This window comes from Arachis hypogaea, chromosome 5 (assembly GCF_003086295.3).
Source record: "Arachis hypogaea cultivar Tifrunner chromosome 5, arahy.Tifrunner.gnm2.J5K5, whole genome shotgun sequence".
In the NCBI taxonomy this organism is placed as follows: Eukaryota; Viridiplantae; Streptophyta; class Magnoliopsida; order Fabales; family Fabaceae; genus Arachis; species Arachis hypogaea.
The window spans coordinates 99,679,276-99,703,380 of record NC_092040.1 but is presented as its reverse complement, the minus strand read 5'-3'; the positions used below and the strand labels follow the sequence as shown (position 1 = coordinate 99,703,380).

At 26.9% G+C, this 24,105-nt stretch overlaps 1 protein-coding gene across 1 annotated transcript; it reads left to right on the top strand.

Annotated features, from left to right (window-relative positions):
* Nucleotides 1–16,640: 16,640 nt before the first annotated feature.
* Nucleotides 16,641–18,696, top strand: LOC112799797 (uncharacterized). Its single transcript, XM_025841814.2, has 6 exons — nt 16,641–17,122; nt 17,308–17,439; nt 17,554–17,619; nt 17,765–17,833; nt 17,929–18,006; nt 18,328–18,696. The coding sequence occupies exons 1-6, from the start codon at nt 16,709–16,711 to the stop codon at nt 18,421–18,423; spliced, it is 855 nt and encodes a 284-aa protein (XP_025697599.1). The 5' UTR covers nt 16,641–16,708; the 3' UTR covers nt 18,424–18,696.
* The last annotated feature ends 5,409 nt before the right edge of the window (nt 18,697–24,105 follow it).

The following is a 24,105-nucleotide window of genomic DNA, read 5'->3' as shown; positions in this document are numbered from 1 at the left end:
AGGGGATTGTATAAATTTGTCAAATTCACCACTGCACACACACTAGCAGCCTATGTTTCTTGATTGAAAAGCTTGAATCAGCTTCTTCTCTGGCATGCTAGATTAGAACATCCAAATAAAAGTGTCATGTCAAAAGTTCTTAGTACTTGTAATCTTTCTTTTACAATTGATAAACTAGAATGTCCAGCTTATTGTATTGGCAAATTGCATCAATTACTCTTTTCTGCCTAACAAATAGTGTACACAAAACCATTGAAATTTGTATACACAGATATTTGGGTCCAACATATCTGACAATAATGAAAATTGGTATTTTGTAAATTTCATTGATGCATTCTCGAAGTTTACTTGGATATATCTTCTTAAATCTAAAGCTCAACATAAATCAGTCTTTAATAACTTTCATCAAATGATTAAATTACAACTAAACACAAAATTAAAGATGGTACAAAGTGATAATGCGGCTGAATATGTTGGTCTGTCAAAGATTTCACAGGAAAGAAGAGTTTGTTACAGGTTCTCTTGTCTGCATGTGCATCAGTAAAATGGCTTAGCAAAAAAGAAACACAGGCATGTAGTTGAAATAGGGCTAACATTGTTGGCTGGAGCTTCAATGCCTACCAAATTTTGGGGAGCGGCGTTTACAACAACAACCAAGTTAATCAATGTATTGCCTACACCAGTTTTACATGGACAGTCACCTACAAAGAAATTATTTGGGAAGAGTCCTCTCTATGAGAACCTAAGAGTGTTTGGGTGCCTATGCTTTCGTCACCAAAGACCCTTCAACAAGCACAAGTTGGATTTCATGTCATTAATGTGTAAATTTGTTAGGTATGGTACAGCTTAGAAAGGGTCGAATACCTCACTCAACAGGGAAAGATTATTACACTCCAAATGTAATTTTCTTTGAAGACAGATTTCCTTTTGAAGAAGCAGCTAAGCAGGAACAGATCCTAAATGATCCAAGCCCAACCCCATCGATTTCAATGATGCATAAAATTCCTTCAATTAATACTGATGATAGACAGTAACAGTAGCAACCCAGTTCAGACTCAAGACAACAGCACCAGCAATTAGTAACAAGAGTTCATCAGCAGTAGCATGACATAGTCTTGAGACACCAACAGCAACAAGTAGCACAAGCAAGTGAAAACAGGCAGCAACAGTAGGGTAGTTCAGTGTAAAGGTCAGTAGCTCCAATGGTTCCAAGAATTCCCTTAATCAACATTAATAGACAACAGCAACAACAGCAACAGTTAGAAAGCATCTCTGACATCATCAGATAGCAACAGTAGCATCAACAATTGAACAATTCTACAAAATATAGACAATAGCAGCACCGGCAACATTTCACTAATTCAGCAACTAATGTAGCAAACAATAGACAACAGCAGCACCAATAACATTTCACTAATTCAGCAACTAATCCAACAAACAATAGACAGTAGCAGCACCAACAATGTTTCACTAATTCAACAACTAATCTAGCAAACAATAGACAGCAGCAACACCATCAACATTTGGGGAATTTTCTGACAAAATCAGTAGTTAATGTCCAACAACTGCAGCAACCACAATTGGCAAACTCAACAATTAGTGTACAACAACAACAACAACAATAATTGAACAATTTCGTAGTCAATTCACAACAAAAATAGCCACAACAATTAATAATCAGTCCACAACAATAGTAGCAACACCAATTGAACAATTCAACAGTCAATACACAATAGAAGCAGCCACAACAATTCATCAATTCAGCAATCAATCCATGACAGCAGCAGCAATAACAATTGAAAAATTCAACAGTCAATACACAATAGCAGCAGCCACAACAGTTAACCAATTCAGCAATCTGTCCACAACACCAGTAGCAACATCAATTGGTCAATTTAGAAAATAGGCAGAAGCAGCAACAACAATTACAATTAAGGAACAATTCAAGATTTAACACACAACAGAAGTAGTAGCAATTAAGAAGCATTTTTGAGATCCAATCCTACATTCAAAATCCAAATACTTTGAGATAAACGTTCATTTTGTTAGAGATCATGTGAATAGCAAAGACATTATAATAAGTCACATTCCAAGAATCATGTAGGTGGCTGATATTCTAACAATGGTTATGTCTTTCGACAATTTTCTTCGCTTCAAGACTAAATTAAGTATTGAGGAATTAGACAGTACAACTGAAGAAATGAAAAAAAAAGGAATCAGAAGTAATGATCAGCAGAAACAGCAAAGTAAAACAACTAGAAGTGATGATACATGATGATTGAAGTAAGGCAAGACAAAGAAAGAAAAAAGTAGAGATGATAATAAGAGTGTTTAAATTCCAGTAACATCTTTTAGCTGAGTTAGTTAGAATGCAACTAGTAAGCTTTGTTTTAAGTAAATACAGTTAGCATTGTGTTAAGATAATTAGTTAACTGCTGAATAGGAATTAGTTAGTGGCTAGAGAATTCTAGAGATCCTTACACTAAATTGCAACTATAAGTAGCAATACTCACGGTTATAATAACTACTTTTTCATAATACAATTTATAGATTCACTTTTCTTATTCTCTTCTTTTTTGAATTTTCTTATTTAACTATTTAAGTCTTAAATCTAAGTTCTTAATACCTTTCATGAAAGAGTTATTTGAGACATATAAAAATTTTTTACAACACAATTCTAAATTAATTTGTGGCACTTTAGTTGGGCTTTCACTCTCTTTAAATAATACTAATATTTTTGTTAATCTATTCTTTTATTTATTAAATATATAAAATTACAACAAAATATAAGATCAGTAGTTAAATTGATAAATGCATTATTCTTTAAAAAAAATTGTTACGTTCAAATATTATAAATAACAAACAGTATCTTTTAAATGAAAGATATTTTAAGAATATAAATTTGTGCATCAATATATGTAAAGTAGATTAGTGTATTAATAAGCACAGATAAGCCTATTAAATTACTTTTTATTTATTTAATGTGTATAAAAAAACAAATGTAAGATTAATCCATAGAATGTGTTTTTATTGAAAAGAGATTTTTTATTGAAAATATTTTTTTGTGCATCATATTGGCACACATTTTTTTTATATAATTAATTTATTTTATTTTATTTTTTTTGTTAAAACCCTTACCCAAAGATCAGTACTTTAAGCGATTTTCGAGTTGGATTTGATATTTTAAATCATATTTTAAAAGAAAAGTATAGGAACCAAATGTGTAACCAGCCAAAAATTAAATAACTCAATTAATTATAATTATTAATAATTAATTTAAAATTTTTAAATTCAAAATTTAAATAATTAAAAACTGGTTAAGTAAACCTAATTAAAAACTATAAAAACTTTTTCCATTTCTTTCACATTAACCTGCACACTCCAACAACAACACACACAGATTCTCTCTCTCATTGTCACGTCCTTAGTAAATGTATCGAAAAAAATCCAGAAAGAGGTTCCGTTAGTGACGGCATGGTTGACGGAAATTCTGATGAAAAGCCGTCGGCGAGCTCGGTTATGTAAACGGCCATAATCGGGAAGTAATGACCATTGTAACTAACCTTTTTATCGAAGGTGAAGAGTTCTCTAAAAGATTTATGGACGTCAAGGGGGAAAAGAAGATCGAGAACATTGAAAGTGGGTGCGGCGGCATGGAGGAAGTGGACGCCGGCGTCACTACAGGAAATATAGGCATAACCGTGGGAGTCAGTGGTTAAACGACCAACGAGAGGGGAAAAGAGGGAGAGGGTTCGTGAGAGAGCAGATTTCAAGAGTGGAATTAATTGGTTAGAAGAGAGGGAAGTTGGTTGGGTGAAGACTTTTGCCGGTTGTTTAAGGAAGAAGAAGTGATGGAATATCGACTGTTTTTGAACCATTACAAAAATATATAAAAAAAATATTTATTTAATATAAAAAAATATCTTAATACTTAAGAAAAGAAATGTCCAGCTATAGGATTTAAAAAATCCATATAATTCTTAAAAAAATAGAAATATCCACATCTATAATAAAAAATTCAAAAAATATATTAAAAAACATCTATTTAGTATGAAAAAAAATATCATAATGTTTAGTAAAAAAACATCTATATATATTAACTTATCTTAATTGGTTGGTGTTGAAGTGTATTGGACTTTCGGGTTCCAGTCCAAATATATTTGACTGGTTTTTGGCTGATATACTCTTGGTTCCCTAACATTGTTGTATTTTAAAATGGGTAATGATATAGAATCGGTATAATTTAATTAGCAAAATTTAAAAATATTGACTAAAATATAATACTAAATTATTAGATTAATAGTATTAAATTGCTAACTAAAAGATATTAGTCAATATAAATTAAAATTATTTATTGTTAATTTCCTTTTAAAATAAGATACAATGGAGCTCTCTTTTTATCCCTACCTTTTCTTCTCCATTCATAGTTGATTTCATAGACAACCATCCACTATAGTTCAATTTTTCTTCTTCTAAATGTTTCCTTCGGTGCCACGAAGGATGTATTTAGACATAGCAGCATAAATTATAAGTGGGCATCATATCATATCGTATCATCTATCTTTAATTTTGGGCCAAATTATATTAGCCAGATTCTAGTAATTCAATTTGGCATATTTCCGAGGTAGTTCAAGTATATATATGATTGCATAATAGGTTTTCCCCTTATAAAGTTTGTCAGGACAATTTAAATAATATATATATATATATATATATATATATATATATATGAACTATTGAAATCTTATCGAGTATGGCGACTGCTAATGGATATCATCATATTTGTATGATCTTATTCAGGTGAATGCAATTGAGCCACGTATATCTTATCTTCAGCAACATGCTGCTACTGTTCTGACTTCATAGTGATACATGTACAGTGAAAGAAAAGATTATAATATAAAAGAAATTAAAGAATGTTCATTATCTATTTTAAAAGAAAACAAAGTATATATCAATTCCATACATTGGTTTATGTGGTTAAACAGGGTTAAATATGATTTTAGTCTTTAAAAAAAGAGTTAAAAAATTTTATTTTCGACCTTTTTTAAGTTACAAAATGATCTTAAAGGTTTATTAATTTAATTTTAAAATTGTCCTTCAGACGAAAATATTTTTTCTTTTTTTTTTCCTAAAATCAACCAGAAACAGAACAGAAGCTGGAGTTGAACTATAACCCACCACTATCACTATCATCTTCATCGAAGCATCAGTAACAACAACAATTCAACAATGTAATAAACATTAAAAAAAAAAACCAGAAACAGAAACAAAAACAATGAAATTAGAAGCAAAACCAAAACCAAAACCAAAAGCAGAAACAACCAAAAGGAAGAGCAGAATAAAATTGAATTAGAAGCAAAATCAGAACCAAAAGCACAAACAACCAGAACCAGAAACACAAGCAACCAGAAGCAGAATCAGAACCAGAAACAGAGCAACCAGAAGAGCAGAATGAAATTAAAAACATAATCAGCAAAAATTAACAAAATCAACAAACGGCGAGGAGCATAATAAAAAATAAATGTAATTAACAAAATCAACAAATCCACGAATCAAACAAATTCAACAACATAAATAACAGAAACGGCGAGTAGCAAAAACGGCAAAGAGCAGAAATATCCGAGGAGAAGAAACGGCCGATGAAGAGCAGCGACGACCAATGACTGAGCGAGGAGGAACAGCAGAAATGGCGAGCGGCGGACGACATCCACCCTCTCGGATCCGCTGGTGTCGATGTCAAGCAAGGAAGAGGAACAACGACGAAATCTGACGACAAGATCCAACGGCGAGGACCGAACGACGAAAAACAGCGGTGACGGCGAGGAGTAGCGGCGGCGGCGGCAGCGAAAATTCCCCTTCCCGTCCCCACCTTCTATCCCCCGCTTCTTCCCTGACCCCCTCCCGAAAGCATGATTACCTTTAATCCTTTTTTCTATTTTTTTAGTTAGGGACAGTTTAATAAAAAAAACGATTTTAAAATTAAGTTAAATCTTTAAAATTATTTTATAACAAAAAAAAAATAAAAAAAAAATTTAAACCTTATTTTAAAAACTAAAATTATACTTAACCCTACTTATAGAAGTCACGCTTATAGTGGAGGTTTGAGATACATGATGACCCCATTAATGAATCTTATATCATATATCTGTTTTGGTTTTCTTTTCTAATTAATTAAGAGGCTTTTGTATGTATGTATAAATATTCACAATTCTTAGTTTGGACTTTCACTAATTAAACGTTATGATCTGGTGATCAGAATATAATATCGTATAAGCTTGATACATTTTGGGAGACTTGAATTAACACTAATAGTTCTCTTCATTTTTTTTAGAGAGAAATTTTTGAGAGTTAATATTGTACCAATATTATAATTAATATTTAAAATAAGAAAAAAATATTTAAAATTTTTAAAAATAAAAATATTCAAAATTCAATTAAAAAAACATCCAAAATCAAAATTCGATAAAAACTCATTTTTAGTACACATCATGTTAGACTTATTTGATAACACCTGTTATAATGTTGGTTGAGATTAGTTAATATAGTGTTAGTTCCTATTATTACTCATCTTCAAAGTATTTGCTTCCTAATATTATTATTTAATCTTGAAAGTAGTATTATTTTATATAGAAAAGTTTTCTTAATTGATGGAGTAATATAATTAAACAGACTATAAACTCTCTCTTAGAAGGAACACTTCTACAAAATAAATAAATTAACAAAAAGTATGAAAAATTAATTTTTATTTATTTAATATTAGTCAAATTAATGTTTAGATTTCTAATTTAAAATTTAGAATTAAGAATTTAATATAAATAAAAGATTAGTTAATATTAATTAAAAAAAATTGATTCTCTAGTATTACTTAATAAATAATGACATTGGAGAGAAAGAGGAAGAGATTACTTACATGAAGTTATAATTTGGTATCAACAAAGATCATGATGAGTTTAGAGAAAATTAATGCAATTAATTAATGATGATAAATATTAGCGGGATCCTTTTGTTATATATTGTCCAGCAAAATAAACAAGTCCAAAACTCCTTTAGCAACATATTTATTCTCTTCTGTCTTCTAATCTGTTACTCATGTAATTATTCTTAAATTATGGATGAAAAGTTTTATAAGGTATGTTTAGATTAGGATTTCGTTAAAGTGAAAAAAGTAATCACCAAATTTAAACATCAAAAATAAAATGGAGAAAAAAAGTTAAAAGTTAGAATCAAAAGGTAAAATCAACTCTGATTTGATTTAGAGGCAAATTAAAAAAAAAGTTATTATTTTTGTGCAAACTATTTTAACTTATTGAAGTTGCCTTTTTTCCGCTACATACTTTTGGCTAAAAAGAAAAAAATTGAGATTGTTTTTTTCTATTATAAATCACAATTGAAATTTGATAGATCAATAATTTAGATATTTAAAGTAAAAAAAAAAGAAAAAAAAAGAAGCAATTGGATAAAGATTCAAGCCAAATCTATTATCTATCTCTCCTTTGCGTCTCTGCTCTGAATTTTGGAAAAAAAGAATGAAACTAAAGGTGTTCAACCAAACTCAATTTTTAAAAGTTTTGATTTATTTTTATTTAAAATGGTAAACAGCCAGAAATTAAAGTAAGAAGAATGAGCTTACTATTTGAGTCTTCATAATGAGCATACTATTTGAGTCTTCATAATTTTTGAATTTAACATTTTTCTCCTTTATAGTTTTACATTGAATTTTCTGTTCTTTAGTTTATATGCTTTTTTATTTTTCAATCAATAAAAAAAGATAAATATGTGAGATATTAGTAAAAATTATTAAAATAAATAATTTAAAAAAATTATTTTAAACTCTTTTATATATGTTTTTGTTTTGTTAAAAATTATCAATAATCTAAATAAAAAAAATTTGAATCTAACTTCTTTTAAATTTGTCGATTTTAACTCTAGCAAAACACACAAACTAGCTAGCAGAGAACGTTAAATATAGGCTCTATATCTATATATGTAGACCTTTTTATTGCTACATACTTGCATCCCTCTTCAAGCATTAGAGGTTTTTGAGGCTGTAGGCCTTTTATTTATACTAAGGTTTAAATACAATTGCATGGGCAAATTCACTATTTACACGTTTATAATATGCAATTATATTTTCCATTGAGGTGCCTGAAATGACAAACCAAATCTCTTCTACTCCAGTTAGTCAGTGTCTCACGTTAACTTCTCAAATTACCAACTATATATGCTTTTGTCAAACGGGTAGTTTTCAATTCAACCTGTTATACTATGCAAATCAAAATTAGTTATTAAAAGAATTAAATTTTATATATATATATATATATATATATATATATATATATATATATATATATACTTATATATAATAATTGATTTTAATAATTAATTTAAACGGGTATATAATATTTTTATTTTGCATTATAAAGTGCGTGAATAATTATGTACACCTTGTTATTATATATCAACTATGTTATATATAACTCAAAAATCTGCTATATATATATCCAATTAACTATTCATATAAAAATATATATTATTAGAATATAAAATATATATTAAAAATAAATTAAATACTACAAACATATATTTATATATAAATATATAATGATTAATTTTTTATGAACACATACATACATAACATTTTTGGTGATATAATTATAATAACTAATAAATATAATATGGGATAGTTTTTGAAATACACTAATAAAATGTACAACTCCAATACACTTATTTATTTGTGATAGTTATATAAGTAGTTATACACATTATATACATATATATATATATATATATATATATATATATATATATATATATATATATATAACAGTACTTTTATTGTAAAACGAATTTTAAAATATATTTATTAATCATAAAAAATATTTTTAAAAACTGTATAAATTATCGATAAAAAATTAAACATTGCTTTTTTTTTCAAGTTTCAACAACAAATAGCCATCATAAAAAAGTTCTGCAAAATATTCTCACTGTTTATATGATTTATGCACTGTGAAAATAATAATAATAATAATAATAATAATAATAATAATAATAATAATAATAATAGGGTTAAGTACGATTTTTTATTCCTAAGGTTTAAGTCGAAAACTTTTTTTGTTTTTATTTTTTTTGCATATAAAATCGTCTCTAAAATTTAATTTGATTTTAAAATTGTCCTTTTTTTCTTAAATTTAAAAATTTTGGACCAAATTACTCCTAAAAATTTATAAAATAAAAAGAGAAAAAAATTAAGAGAAAGGGAGAGTTTGAAGTTGCAAGAGAAAAAGAGAATTACGGAAAAGAAAAAGAAGGGAGAAGAGGAAGGTAGCGACGACGTCAGCAAAGGAGGACGGATGTCGCACGCTGCGTCGCCATTTCTGTTCCTGCGCCAGTGTCTGACATTGACGCCAGCGGATCATGGCAAGGGAGGACGTCGTGCGCTGAGTCGTCGTTTCTGCTCTTGTGCCGCCAGTGTCCGACATCAACGGCAACAGATTGGCAAGGGAGGATGTCGTGCGCCGCATCGCCATTTCTTCTCTTACTCCTCACTCGCTCGCTGTTTGCTGTTGCTCCTGCGCCAGTGTCTGACGTCGATGCCAGCAGATTGACGAGAGAGGGCGTCGTGCACCGCATTGCCGTTTATTCTCCTACTCCTCGCTGCTCCTTGCTCGTCGCTGCTTCTCGCGTGCTTGCCGTTATTCCGTAGGGTTCCAATTCTTTTTTTTATTTGAAATGCAGATTTGTTAATTTTTTGGTACTAGTTTCTGTTTTTGTTTCTTGTTTGTTACATTGTTGATTCTTCTATTTCTGATTCTTTGATATTTGTTGATTTGTTAATTACATTGTTGATTCTTCCGTTTTATTACATTATTGTTTCTGCTTCTGATTTCATTGTTGTTGTTACTGATGCTGTGATAAAAAAAAAAAAAGAAAAGGAAGAAGTGAAATTGAGTATTTTGTTGAAAAAGATTTGTTGGAAAAGGATGTTTTAGTTCAAATGATTTTAAAACTTGTCACAAAAAAAATGATAATTTTAAAATTAAACTGAATCTTAAAAACGATTTTATATGTAAAAAAATATTAAAAACAAAAAAAAATCGGCCTATATTTTAGAGACAATAATAATAATAATAATAATATCCATTATGACCGAATTATTATTTCGAATCACAGTTTAGTAATTTACAACTATATATGCAAATGAAGAAGCTATATAGAGGTAGAGAAAAGTTGTCCGAAAGTGAAAACTATATATTTTGTCTTTAATTATTTATACGTGAGCCCTAAATGCCTAGAAGCAAAATTTTCAAACAATATCCAAATTTAGTAAGTGCTAAACTTTTGAAGAATACATATATATGGAAATTAACTCCTAGTACTTTTATTTTTTCAATGCCCATAATAATTTATTTCTTCTTTTATACTATTAATTAATTGAGAGAGCTTGTGGTATTGTGTCCCTTTATGAGAATTGAATGAACTGTTTTGTATGCCAAACACACACCCCACATGTCTGAAGCTAAGGGCTTTTGATATATAAAGTGTTTGGTTCATTCATTTTCTCTAATATCAGTCTAAATCATGAGGCAATGGTGAGCAAACAAAGGGAATAAGTGTGTGGCAAAACAGTGTATAGTGTACTTCTCTTTTATCTCAAACCTTTCAATAGGTTATTAATAATTCAACTTGCTCACTAAGAAACTAATAACATCATGCTCTATTTTCTTTCATTCACATTATTATTATTATATGAATTTAATTTTGATATATCATTATTATAAAATAATTTTATATATACAATTAATTACATAATGTTATATCAGCAAAAATAATTATTTTTTATATTAACTGTATATATAGTCATATAAAAAAATAAATATAATTATATAACAGTGTAAAATATTTTATACTATCAGAATATTAAAATTAAATTATTATTATCTATATCTATGTATACATCAATAAACTGTATGTTTTTCAACATTTAACTAACGCTTTTTGATTGGTGCGGATCGGAGGAAATAAGGTTCATGGTATTCAACATAAAAGCACCATAATATGCTAAGATGGCACATCATCAAGTGTGGACAAACAATAATTAGAACATCAACTTGAAGAAAGAAAGTATCTCATCATAAAAAATGGATATATATTGCTTTACCAGGAGAGTAATAGTTAAGAGTCCTATCTAATTTATCGTTTTAATTATTTTTCAATATTTAAATACATATGTTAATTTTTGAAAACATTAAAATGGTAAAAAATTTAAAATTTTATTTAAAAATTAAAAATAATTAAGAGGATGAGTTAGAATTTCAAATTATATATTTTTATTAGAAGTATATCATTGTTATATCATATTACATTTTAATAATATTTTTATTTGTTTAGGTTGATTGAATTTAAAATGTTGACTGATTCGGCTTGACATAAATGAGGTGTTACTTTGTTATATGAACAATTTGTCATTGATAATTTAAAGAGCAATGTCCAAATAAAAGTATATGGAATGAACACATTTAATAATAAAAAATCATACATAAAAAGTTTATTGAAAAGTTAACATGGGATGAATTGTTCCCATATAAATATCGGGTAAAGCTTGTAACGGAGGCAAAAGAAAATGACAATTTTCAACACTATTTAATGACTTGGTTATCGCACGTTTTACAAATTAATAAATACTACTTTTTATCAATAATATTTAAAAAATAATAAAAAATCAATTTAAATAACTCAAAATTATCTTATTTAATATTTAGTAATTATTATAAAAATAATTATATAATTTTATATATAATAAATATATAATTATAAATATTATTTATATAAAATTATAAACATTATATTATATTATATTATATAACTTTTAGATTTTTTCTCAATCATTACCGTATTTTTATATATATAGGTACGTGGTAATCATGAAGCTGTCAACCCATGCAATTTGATTGGTGCAATATAATTTTCTCATATTTATATAAGAGTAAAGATATTTTTGTATTTTTAATATGGAGGTAGAAGGTAGTGTTTTTAAATAAGGTGAAAGTTAGTATATTTTTTATTTATATAGATACCATAAATTTGAGGATTAGATTTGTGGTGTTTTAATTTTTTTTGTCATAGATTTGTAGTTTCAAATTCTTTTTAAAAAATATAAATTTGAGGATTATATTTGAGTTTTTTTATTTTAATTTTTTTTTAATATACAAATTTGACACTTAGATTTATAATTCTATAAAATCTGACTCTCAAATTTCTTTATTTTTCAAATCTGAGGGTCTGATTTGTTATTTAAAATTAAAAAAAATTAATCCATATCCAAAAAAAACACAATAATTATCCGTAATGATGAATTACACACATTTTTTTCATATAAAAATTAGCCGAAAGATACATGATTAATAAATATTATTATTTTTTATTAATGTTTAATTAATAATAATTTACATCATATTTATAAAAATTTTACATATAATAAAAAGTATATAATTTACATTTAAATTTATCAAAATTTTGAATATATAAATCAGTATAATTTGTATTCAAATTTTTTTAGAATTTATACATATAAATTAATAAAATTTATTTTTTAAAGATAATTTAATATTTATGCTGATCAAATAATGACCAAAAATACTAAAAATTATTTATTCTTAAAATTTTTTTTTACAAAAAGTGTGAATCATTTCCTTTAATTAATTGATATAATTAAATTTTTATAAATATTTTTTATTTAATTACACTAAAAATTTATTTAAATTTTATGAAAATCAAATCCCAATTTTTTTTATTATTATTAGCTTATTACATTTATAATTATACAATCTTTATTTCAAATGAAAGTCTTAAATGCTTATATCATTAACTCTAAAAAATATTTTCAAATCACCACACAATATATCTTCTAAAAAAATCCAAAATCTCAAATTCAATTAGTCTCAATTTATTAAAGATAAAAAACGTAAAAAAAATTATTAATTTATGACCTGTAAAATAAAAACTAAACAATAAATAATAACAAATCAATTTCAATTTATGAATTATGAATATTATATATTTAAAATTATAGATGTTATATACATAAAATTATAAAAATAAAATTAGTGTTATTTTAATAACTTCTTTTATACAACTCATATTTTTATATACATATTATATGTTACAAAATAAAAATAAAAACAAAATATGAAAAAAAATTAAAAATAAATTATTAAATATAATTATTAACTGATTAATTAAAATTAATAAATAAACATACATATGAATATCAACTAAAAAATATTAAAATAATTAAAAAATTATAATCTATTGATGCACATGTGAAAAAATTCAAAAAATATATATTTTAAAATTGAATAGTATTAATCGTAAAAATGCGTTAATTATGAACATTATATATATAAAGGTATGAATAAAATTATAGATGTTATTTGTATAAAATATAAATGTTATGTTATAAAATTATGAGTTATAAGTTAAAGATGTTTATTTAAATTTTACTATTCAATTCATATTTTTATAAATTGTCTGTTATCAAATAAAAATTAGAAAAAAAATATATAAAAAGATTATTAAACAAGTTTTTAAATAAAACTTTTAACTTTTCATATTAGAATCAATAAAGATTGAATAATAATTACAAATATGAAAAAAATTGAGGGTAATGCTTATAGAAAAAAAATTATTGCATCTAATAAGAATTGAACACTTGTAAAATAGAGATGAATGAGAAATTCTTCTATAAAAATAGTGTATGATCTTCAAAAATTTTACTGTTACAAAACAAATTTTTTTATCGAGTAAATTATTATTTATACTCACAAAAGTTGAATACGCTGACACATCTACTCATAAAAAAGAAAAAATTATTGTTTGTATCCATAAAACATGAGTTGCATACAATAAAATTATCCAAACACTAAAAAATCATATAAAAACTCTAAATTATCCTTATCATCATATGCATCATCTTCCTCCTCTCCCTCCTCCCCCCTCTCCCACCTAACCACTCCATCATCCTCATCTACTTATCACCCTTACCACCACCACTAACTCCAAATTGCCTCTGTTTCTGTTCTTGCAGCTTCCAGTGTCAGCGTCAACGACCACCCCTCTTTCTCTCCTTCCCTATCTCGTCCTTGTCGACCAGAGGACCTTTGCACCAGCTGCCTCTGCTTTTCTGTCGCCAGCAACCCTAGAGCCGCAGTGCTCCGTCTCCTTTCTTCACCGCTGACCACTCTCACCTACAGTGGCTACTTTCTCCTCATCACCGAACCAGCGCCTCCAACGGACCCCGCGCCAGCCACCACCCCCACAGTCTCGTTTGCGAACCAAAATCGCGGCGAGCTCTCTCTCTCTCTCTCTCACTTTCTGTCTCTTTCGCCATTTTTCTTTTCTCCTAAAAAAAGTGAATCCAAATATATGAGACTTCTGTGTTTGGTTGTTTAGATTTGATCCCTTTCTTTTTATTTTCTTCACACCTTGAATCTGTGTCCTTTTCCGCCCTATTTCTGTCAGTTTTCTCCATAACACCCTTTTCACTGTTTTGTTCCCTCAAACAACTTCACACTCAGCTGAAATCAAGATCCAATTTTGACTCTCATTCATCATCATCCATTTCAAATCCTTCTTTAGGTTGATTTTGATTCCTCCAAAGGTGTTTTTTTCGAGTTAATTCACGAGGTCACTATTTTTTAATGCATTGTGTTTTAATTGAAGTGATGAAGGTTATGGTGATGAAGGAGCGGCAATGAGGTGATTTGTGGTAGAAAAATGAATGTTAGATAGAAGGGTATTCAGGTAATGCAAAGAGAGAGATGTAGGATAATGGTAGTAGTGGTAATGATAAGGATAATTTAGAATTTTTAGATAATTTTTTAGTGTTTGAATAATTTTGTTGTGTGAAACTCATATTCATGAGTATAAATAATAATTTTTTTTTAGATAAATTTATCAATATTTTCAACTTTTGTAAGTAGAAATAATAGTTTACTCTTTTTTATCACAAAGTTACATACGATCTTCAAAAATACTAATTTTATATTTGGTAAAAAGACATTATTTATAGGATATGCGTTGATTGCTATTAATATCTACTTTTAATGTAACAAAATATTTTAAATATAATTATCAACATAAATTTCAGTATAAAGAATCAAAAGGCGCGTGAGAAGGTAGAAACTAATTAAATGTAGTTAATTACATTAACCAATGTGCAAAAAAGAATATTTTTAGTTGCTTCTGATTCTCTAACAATGTCACAAATTCACATTTCCTTTGAAAATAATGCATGGTTTGAAATGAGAATTCTGGAAATTAATAACACTCACCAATGAAAGTGTCAATGAAATAGTTGAATGCCTAAATAACAGAATCCATCTTCCTATTCTAAATAAATATAGGGCTAGGTAAGGGGCATTAGGGAATGGTTATTAGGTTTCACTGCATCTTTTTTGGTAGAGAATTTCATTACATCTATTCTATACTCACTCAATATATATCTCTTTCTAGTTAAAGTAACTAAAGTTTTAGTGCTCATAGACACACACAAAATGAGGGAAAAAACTCATCACCTTATACAATTGACAAGGGAGGTAAAAAACCAAAACATCTTTTATAAAGACAAGTAACTTTTGTTATTTAGAAAATAATATTTAAAAAAAAAGTGATGACTGATGAGTACTCTAATTTTATCCTGCAACTGATTGTATACATATCCGGACAAGTGTTTATTAAACTTAAGACATATTTTTCTTCATCTTAGCTCGGATCAATTTTGAATCAATTTAGACTGAGTCTATATTTTAAATTTGAAATCAGATCAAATTATTCTAACTAGTAAATTTTTAAAAAGTCTCTATTTTAATTTCTATTATTAATTTGTTTCGATAAGTATGACATTATAAATTAAATATAATTTAATTATTCTATTAATTCTTATAATTTTTTTAAATTTATAATTAGGTATTTATATCTTTTTTTTAATTAGATCCCTACAATGATTTTAATTTTATAATTAAGTTTTTTTTATATAAAAAGTATTAAAATTAATAGAATATTCTTCATAAAAAATATGTGGTTAAAAATTTAATTAAGTTTTTAATTGTAAATACTTTTTATTTATAAAAAAATATTTTGTTAATTGTAACATATTTTACATAGACAAGAACTTAATTATAAAACTAAAAACTAGTGTAAAAACTAGAAACCTAATTAAAATATATATATAAAAGTTTAATTATAAATTTTATAAAATTATAAAAATTAATAAAGTAATTATACTATTAAATATTAATGTAAGTATGTAACACATCTCGTCATATGAACATTTTATCTTTCCACCTCAATATTTAATTAATCTCAATATTTAATAGAGTAAACTATTTGTATAAACGAAAATAGAAGTCTTTAAATTTTACAAGTTTGAAACAAAAAAATTTATAGACTTTATGGGGACCAAAAGTTTATTAAGCATTTTATTATTTGATAGATATTGAAAATATTTTATGTTCACTGTAGATGGGACCCAAGCAAAGGGAACATAAACTACAGAAAGGTTGATATGCCACGTGGCCACCTCAGAATGGTTCTATTCATGAAATCCCACAGTATATATATAAAAATAAATTGAAGAGTTGTTACAGAACATATATCCACATTATTATCCAAACAAACACCACCATAACATAATCACAAATATTAATACATGATGGCTCATCACCAATTCACAGAAGATTTTCAAAGCATGATCATGAAACCTTTCTTGGATATTGATCCAAGCATGGATCTTATCAACCAGTTCATAGGTTTGAACACAACAACAACAACAACAACACATATGAACATGTGTGACAACTTGTTTGGATCTCATCATCATCATCATCATCATCAAGATGATTTTCCAGGAAACTTGGAAGAAAGTTTCCATCAAAATCATCATCATGTCAACAACAACAATGCATCATCAGTAGTAGTCCCAGTAATTTCCTCTTCCCTTCTCAATTATTATCCATCAGAAAATGAAGAAATCCATGAAGGTAAAAAGAGAAAAGCAACTACTTCAGGAAACTCAACTCCTGCAGCTTCTCATCATAGTGAAAGCAAGATTATTAAAAATAATGTAAGTTAATTAATTGTTTTCTTCAATGATATTCTTTTTGGCATGTACATACAATTTTTACTAATCTTTCTGACCATTAAATTATTTATATATTACTTTAAAAATAAACAAAGCTTATGATTATATTGGTATGTAGTTTATATTTTATGTGAATGATTTAATAATAATAATTATTATTATTTCAGGGTTGTGGTGGAAGAGGTAAGAGAGTGAAGAGCAATAAAACAGAAGAAGAAGAGGAGAAGAAACAAAAGGAAGTGGTTCATGTCAGAGCAAGAAGAGGTCAAGCCACTGATAGTCACAGCATAGCTGAAAGGGTACATTATATATTTAATTAATTTAATTTAATTTAATTTAATTTAATTTAATTTTCATGTCTCTTTGATCAAATGTGAAGTAATACATATATGTCTATCATAATTTGTCTTCAGGTTAGAAGAGGAAAAATCAATGAAAAATTAAGGTGCCTGCAAAACATTGTTCCAGGATGTTACAAGGTAAACATTAAAGACATTCAATTAAAAAAATAATATGTATTTTATATTTTAACATATATTATATAAATATAATTGTAATTTTATGTTGTGTTAACTCTTTTAATGACTTAATTACAAGTCTTATCACTTAACTTTTTTTTATTAGACCATGGGCATGGCGGTTATGTTGGATGAAATCATAAACTATGTTCAATCCTTGCAACATCAAGTAGAGGTAAGTGATAAAAAAAAAATACTCACTCTATATATATTACTAAATAATAATAATAAATTTAGTAACATAATCTAAACATATGTTTTTTCTTGCAGTTCCTTTCTTTGAAGCTCACAGCAGCAAGTACCTTTTATGACTTCAATTCAGAGACAGATGCTTTGGAAACAATGCAGGTATGCATGGAGATAGGGTTCTAATATAACTTCTAAAAACTATTTACATAATTACATGTAAACAATGTATATTTAATTTGCGTAGATAGTAATAATTAATTAGTTGTGCATTAAAAAATTTTTTAAATAAAATAACCCATATATGCTAGATATGGGTTTTATGTCTTATAGAAATAATTGAAAGAAAGTGTTTCTTAAACATAAATTTTAAGATAATTAATCTGTTATTATTAAATTTTGTGTATGTGACTTACCTACTATTCTAACAACTAAGTCCATGCTCTATTAATTTTTATTTATTTATTTATGAATTTATTTCAGAGAGCAAGGGCATCCGAGGCAAAAGAGTTAGGCAAGTATGGGAAAGAAGGGCATGGAGGAGTTTCTTGCTATCAACCAAATTGGCCTCTTGTTTGACTTTAATTAATTACTTTTGGATTTTTATTTTTTTAACTCACAAAACCATATAATATATACAAAGACATGAAGACACTTCATTTTCAATTCTCTTAGCTTGTTACTCAACAAGTAGTTGATGTCAATTTGTTTCCACTCTAAGCTACAAGCACAAGTGGACAATATATTCTTGCTTTGTAAAATCCCTCTCTCATAAATATATAATAATATATATATGTGTGTAAAAATGTTGATGAAATGAATGTTAATAAATTAAAGCCTACATTTGATGCACTTTTCTGGAAACTTGTTCATTGGAATGGTGTGGTTGTAATTCTAGATCTCATTATATATTTCTGCAAAAATGCAAAGGCCTATATAGACTACTATAGCATCATCGTCATAGCACAAAATACTACAAGCCAAAAAGTTAAATAAAATAAAATAAAATCATTCTATGAATTATTAATTGTGTTTGAGGATAATAAGTAATAAACTTAATAAGTACTATTCAAAAATCATTAAAAAGAAAAAAAAATCCCTGTCTGTCTCCCTTTACTTCAACAAACAAATTTGGTTTATCATGAGTAACAGTGGTTTTAGGAAATAGGAACATTAAAATAGTATACCACACCTCAACCAAAGACTTTGATTATTATTCAAAATAATTTTAGCATTTTTTAATAAAAAAAATAAAATGTGGTAGTTCCTTTCTCAAAATGTCATTCATGTCTACCTTATTTTACTTGCCAATCTGAAATCTAGACTCTTCTAATTATGGCAGGACATAACATATTAATCAACTTCCAAATTAATATAGTTTGTAATATTTTTTTTGTTATAAATTACAAAACAAATATTATTGTGAGAAATTATTCATGTGACTTTGTTTGTTAGTTCTACTAAGTTCGATCCACAGATGGAGCATATTGAATTGTTGCCATCATGGATCAAGTTGGATGTCCATGTCTTGTGGGACCACAAACAAACACAAGCACAACAACAACATTATCAATAATAAGTTTTTTGTTTTCTTAACTGGGGTTTTTTCACATTCTGTTAATATAGTAGGTTTCATACTTCCAACATGTTACTACTTATTACTGAATTTTAAATTTTCTAAAATTTTCTTATTTAACTCCTATTTATCTCTTTTAGGAATAGTTGTTAACTTTTACTAATAATTTTAAAATAAAAAATCAAGTTAGACCCATTTTACTAAAACTCTAGACTTCCTTGCCTATATTATGGTTTTTTTTATATAAAAAAGGTAATTTAACATCTCTTTAGATGTGATATTTTGAATACTTTTTTTAATTGAATAAGCATTTTTCATATTTTATTTTATATTTTGAACAATAAAGGGTAAAAAAAATACATTTTTCATAAGTTACAACTTAGCTTTATTAACAGTTAAGAAATATCCTTTTTTATATATTATAACACAAAGAGTAGTGCTAGGGAGCCTCTCGACAACAATGAAATTTATAGGAAGAGGAAAATCCGTCGACGACCTAAGTATACAATGGGCTAAATCTTTGGTCCATGAATAAAATGAACATCACCTATACTATCTAGAATAATCATCCGGATACCAGGATAAATAAACATCTCATGTCATAAAATCACTCATCCCAAAAACTTAAGCTGATTTTGAGGTTCACCAGGGATCAAACTCACCTTTTGGATCTAGAACTCTAATATCATATCATGAAACCATTCATCCCAAAAGCATAACCTGATAAGACAATGTAACACTGATGATTATATCTCTAATACTTCCTAAACCTCCATTGTACGCATTATACGCTTAAGTCATTGGTTCCCTATACTTTCTCTAACAGAAAATATTGTATGTTACAATATTTCTTCAAAACTACATTAAAAGTAAGTTAAACTTATCATGAAAATTAAGTAAAATAATGTTTTTGAGGAGTTTATTAAAACTATGCCTTAACATATACAGTAGAAAATCCTATAATTAGTTTCCAGTTTCACCCTAAAAGCTAATCACGTTAATTGTGATTACTGATTTCTTATTTAATCATTAATCCGTAAGATTATTCTTTGAAAAGGATTCTACAAAATTATCCAATAGAAGAAAAAAGCACCCTTATCATGCAAGATCAAGTAAATTTAATTTCTGATTCAAAGGATTATATATTTACAAGAAATTAAATTCACTAGAGAAGCTAAAAAGTTCTCAACATTGCGACATCAACTTTTAGTCTTTACACACAGATTATTTATAAATCACATACCGGCAGAAGATTAATGAAATAAATAATAGGTGTAGGAAATTTAAATTTCGCCTTGTGTATATACTAATTTATTGGTGAACAACAAACTCTTAAATAAAACTCAAATTTACAACAAATTTGTTCTTATCCTATCAAACTATCAATCAAAAAATGAAATAAATAAATTTGCTACCATACTAATTTAATTTGTGAGTTTAATTAGTGAGATGTGACTTGTGAGTAGCACAAATTCTAGTATAATATGAAAGAGCACAAGCCAAAATAATCCAAGCTAAACAATCTTAATGGAACCCACTTGGCATTAAAATAGTGAACTCATAAATAAAATCTTATGGATGTTGCCAATTCATTGAAGTGAATGATTGAGGGGAGAACATATTCATAAGATTATAACAATAATTATTATTGTTGTCATGGTTTAGTAGTGAATGAGAAAGGAGGGGTTTAGATACAATGCATCCATGAAAATAAAAAATGGAAGAAGAAGAAGAAGACATTGAATGGGCCATAGCATGCTCAAAGAGAATGGGCAATGTGGGTTCTCTCTCCCGGATAATGATAAGTGCTTATTGTGAACTCTCTTTTAAAGCAACTTTAATTTTCCTCCCTTATTAAAATTATTATTTACACTCATTTAATAAATATATAATTATTCATATTTTCTATTACCAACTTAAAATTTTTATGACTTGAAAATTTATAGTTTAATTATTGTTAAAAAAAGAATTTAGTATAAACAAATAAAAAACAATATTCAAAATTTAAGCAAACCAATATGTTTAAATTATATTTTATTAGCATAAATTTTTAGTGCAGGTGATTTCATGATATATTTTCAAAACACATGTAATGCATATTTTAATTAAAAAACATTTACAATAAATTATATTTTATTTATAATATCTAAAATTTATATATTTTTATGAAAAAAATGTTTAAAATACATGTTAAATCTGATATATACATAAGTATTTTTGAATCTTTGTTAGCTTTTTCTTATTGACCCAATTTTGGCCATTATTGTCATTCATTTGTCTCTTAGAAGAAGCATGCATGAATAAGGAGGAAGAACATGGACCAAAAGGGTCTTAAAGTTTTTAGCTTTGAAGAGTTGATATATGATATATTCCACACAATATGGATTAAGATTTGGGGGTCACATACATGTTAGGAGGGTATAGTAGTTGGAGAGAAAGAGTAGATATTAATTATTATAACCCAAAAACTTATGGGCAAGTTCAAGGACCCCAATGTATATAGTGGAAGTTGTTAGCTGGTCAGGTACATTAGAACCCCACCAAGATTAGCCAAAGTGGAAGCATAACCCATCAGTATCTATTTGTATGGTATTAAGATTTTAAGACTATGGAAGAAAGTTCATGGCCCTAGAATTTGAAACATTTTGTCACCACATTTTGTTTATTATCTATCTCTTCTAAAAAAAGTAACACATGATCATGGTTGATGGTTCATTCATCACTGTTTTGGTCAAATGGGGGTGTTGACTTGGCATGGTAGGTTTTATGCCAAAATTGAGAACCATGTCAATTCATGTTGAGAGGGATTGTGTGGATTTGTAAATACTGCCATTTCATTATTATTATTCTCCATAATTATTCAATTGACCTTAGCCCTCATTTCTACACCTCCAATTTTGGCCATAGCTAGCTAGATTTTTTTTTCCCGTTTTTAAAAGAGTAATACTATTAATTAATCATTGATTCTTTATTTTAGTATTCATAAAATAAGATAATATGATAAAATATCAGAGATTAAAGTACATTTTTGTTTCTAACATTTGTGTTTTGTTTTAAAAAATATTTTTATTGTTTAATTTCATTCAAATTTATATGTAATGTTTTTTTATTTGTTTTAAAATACTTCTAGACGTTATTTTCATCTAAAATATTAGGGATAAAATAATTGAATGAATAAAAAATATTAGAGAAAAAATTGAATAAAATTAAACGTTAGAGATATTTTTAAAAAAATTATAAATATTAAAGACAAAAAATATACTTTATCTTATCAAATATATAACTTAATGTAAATAGTAAAATATTTTAATTTATTTATTATTGGGTTAATAAAAAAAGTAATAATCTATAAAAAGTTAGTCATAATATAAGAAGTATAACAAGACTTACACTTTTGTACAGTAAATATTAAAAATATAATTGTTTATATATCTTTTTCTATCAGTTTAAGGCTTAAGTTTTTGGGAGATGTAATTTTATAACATTATATCAAAATTTTTATGATCTAAAAATTAAAAGTACAATTGTGAATCTCAACAAAAAAAAAAAAAATTAATATCAAGCAAATAAAAAGAAGAAAAAGATATATGCAATAATTCACACACACAAAAAAAGATTTTTGTGTGAGAGAACTGTTAAAGATATAATTATTCATATATCTCTTTCTATTCGTTTAATCTTTTTGTGAAAATAGTTTCATGATACCACTAGAATTAGATTCTTATTTACAAAAAAATTCAGCATAAAACAAATAAAAATAGGACTCATATAAATATTCACATAAATTTAAAATAAAAAAGCTCTTGCATAAAAAGTGTATTAAAAATATAACTGTTTATATATTTCTTCTTATTAATTTAATTTTTTTAAAAACAATAATTTCATGATAATAAAGAGAGATCTCAACTCATACGTTGCTATATCTTTCTAAAAATCAACTTACAAATTATTGGAACATTTGTGATTTACATATCATCCTAAAAACTATTTCATAGATATAATTAATTTGAACTTTCATTTTTTTAAAATAAAAGATATAATCTTCAAATTATTTTCTCTGTTTTAAAGTTATATGACACGTGAAAGCCAAGAGCATCAGTAATTGGTAACATTTTTTTCATTCGTCTATTTTAAAATAATACGGAATACTGAATATTCAAATGACTGAAATAGAAATAAATACTTTTAGAATAACAGAACAGAAGAAAAGTAATGACTGGAGTTGAACATGCAAGGCACAACTTGGCCTACTGAAACAAACATCTTAAGTAGTTGAAAATTTGGTGCAATTTTAACTTATGTACTTAGAGGAACATATTTTCTGCTTATAGTTTTTTATAAATCACTAGGATAAATTTTGTTTGAGACAACAACTTTAAACTCACACTAAACTTAATAAAATATTTTCTGAAATTATAAAATTCTCAGATTTTTTTTCCCTTTTGGGTGGCAGGGTGGGACGGGGTGTAATAACCTAAGAAATCCTTGAAAATGTCAAGACTCGAGGGTTTCTTTTTTTCGGCAGATAAAAATGTCTGAGTAGTTTTTTTATTCTTTTTGGTCTTTAAAGATCAGAATTCAAACCAACTTGGGTTGGTCGACTGGTCAGCTCACTCATCCGTTTAAGCAAGTGTTGGGGGTTCAAAACCCGCCTTGTGCATGCAGCAACCTATTGGCCAGCGGCA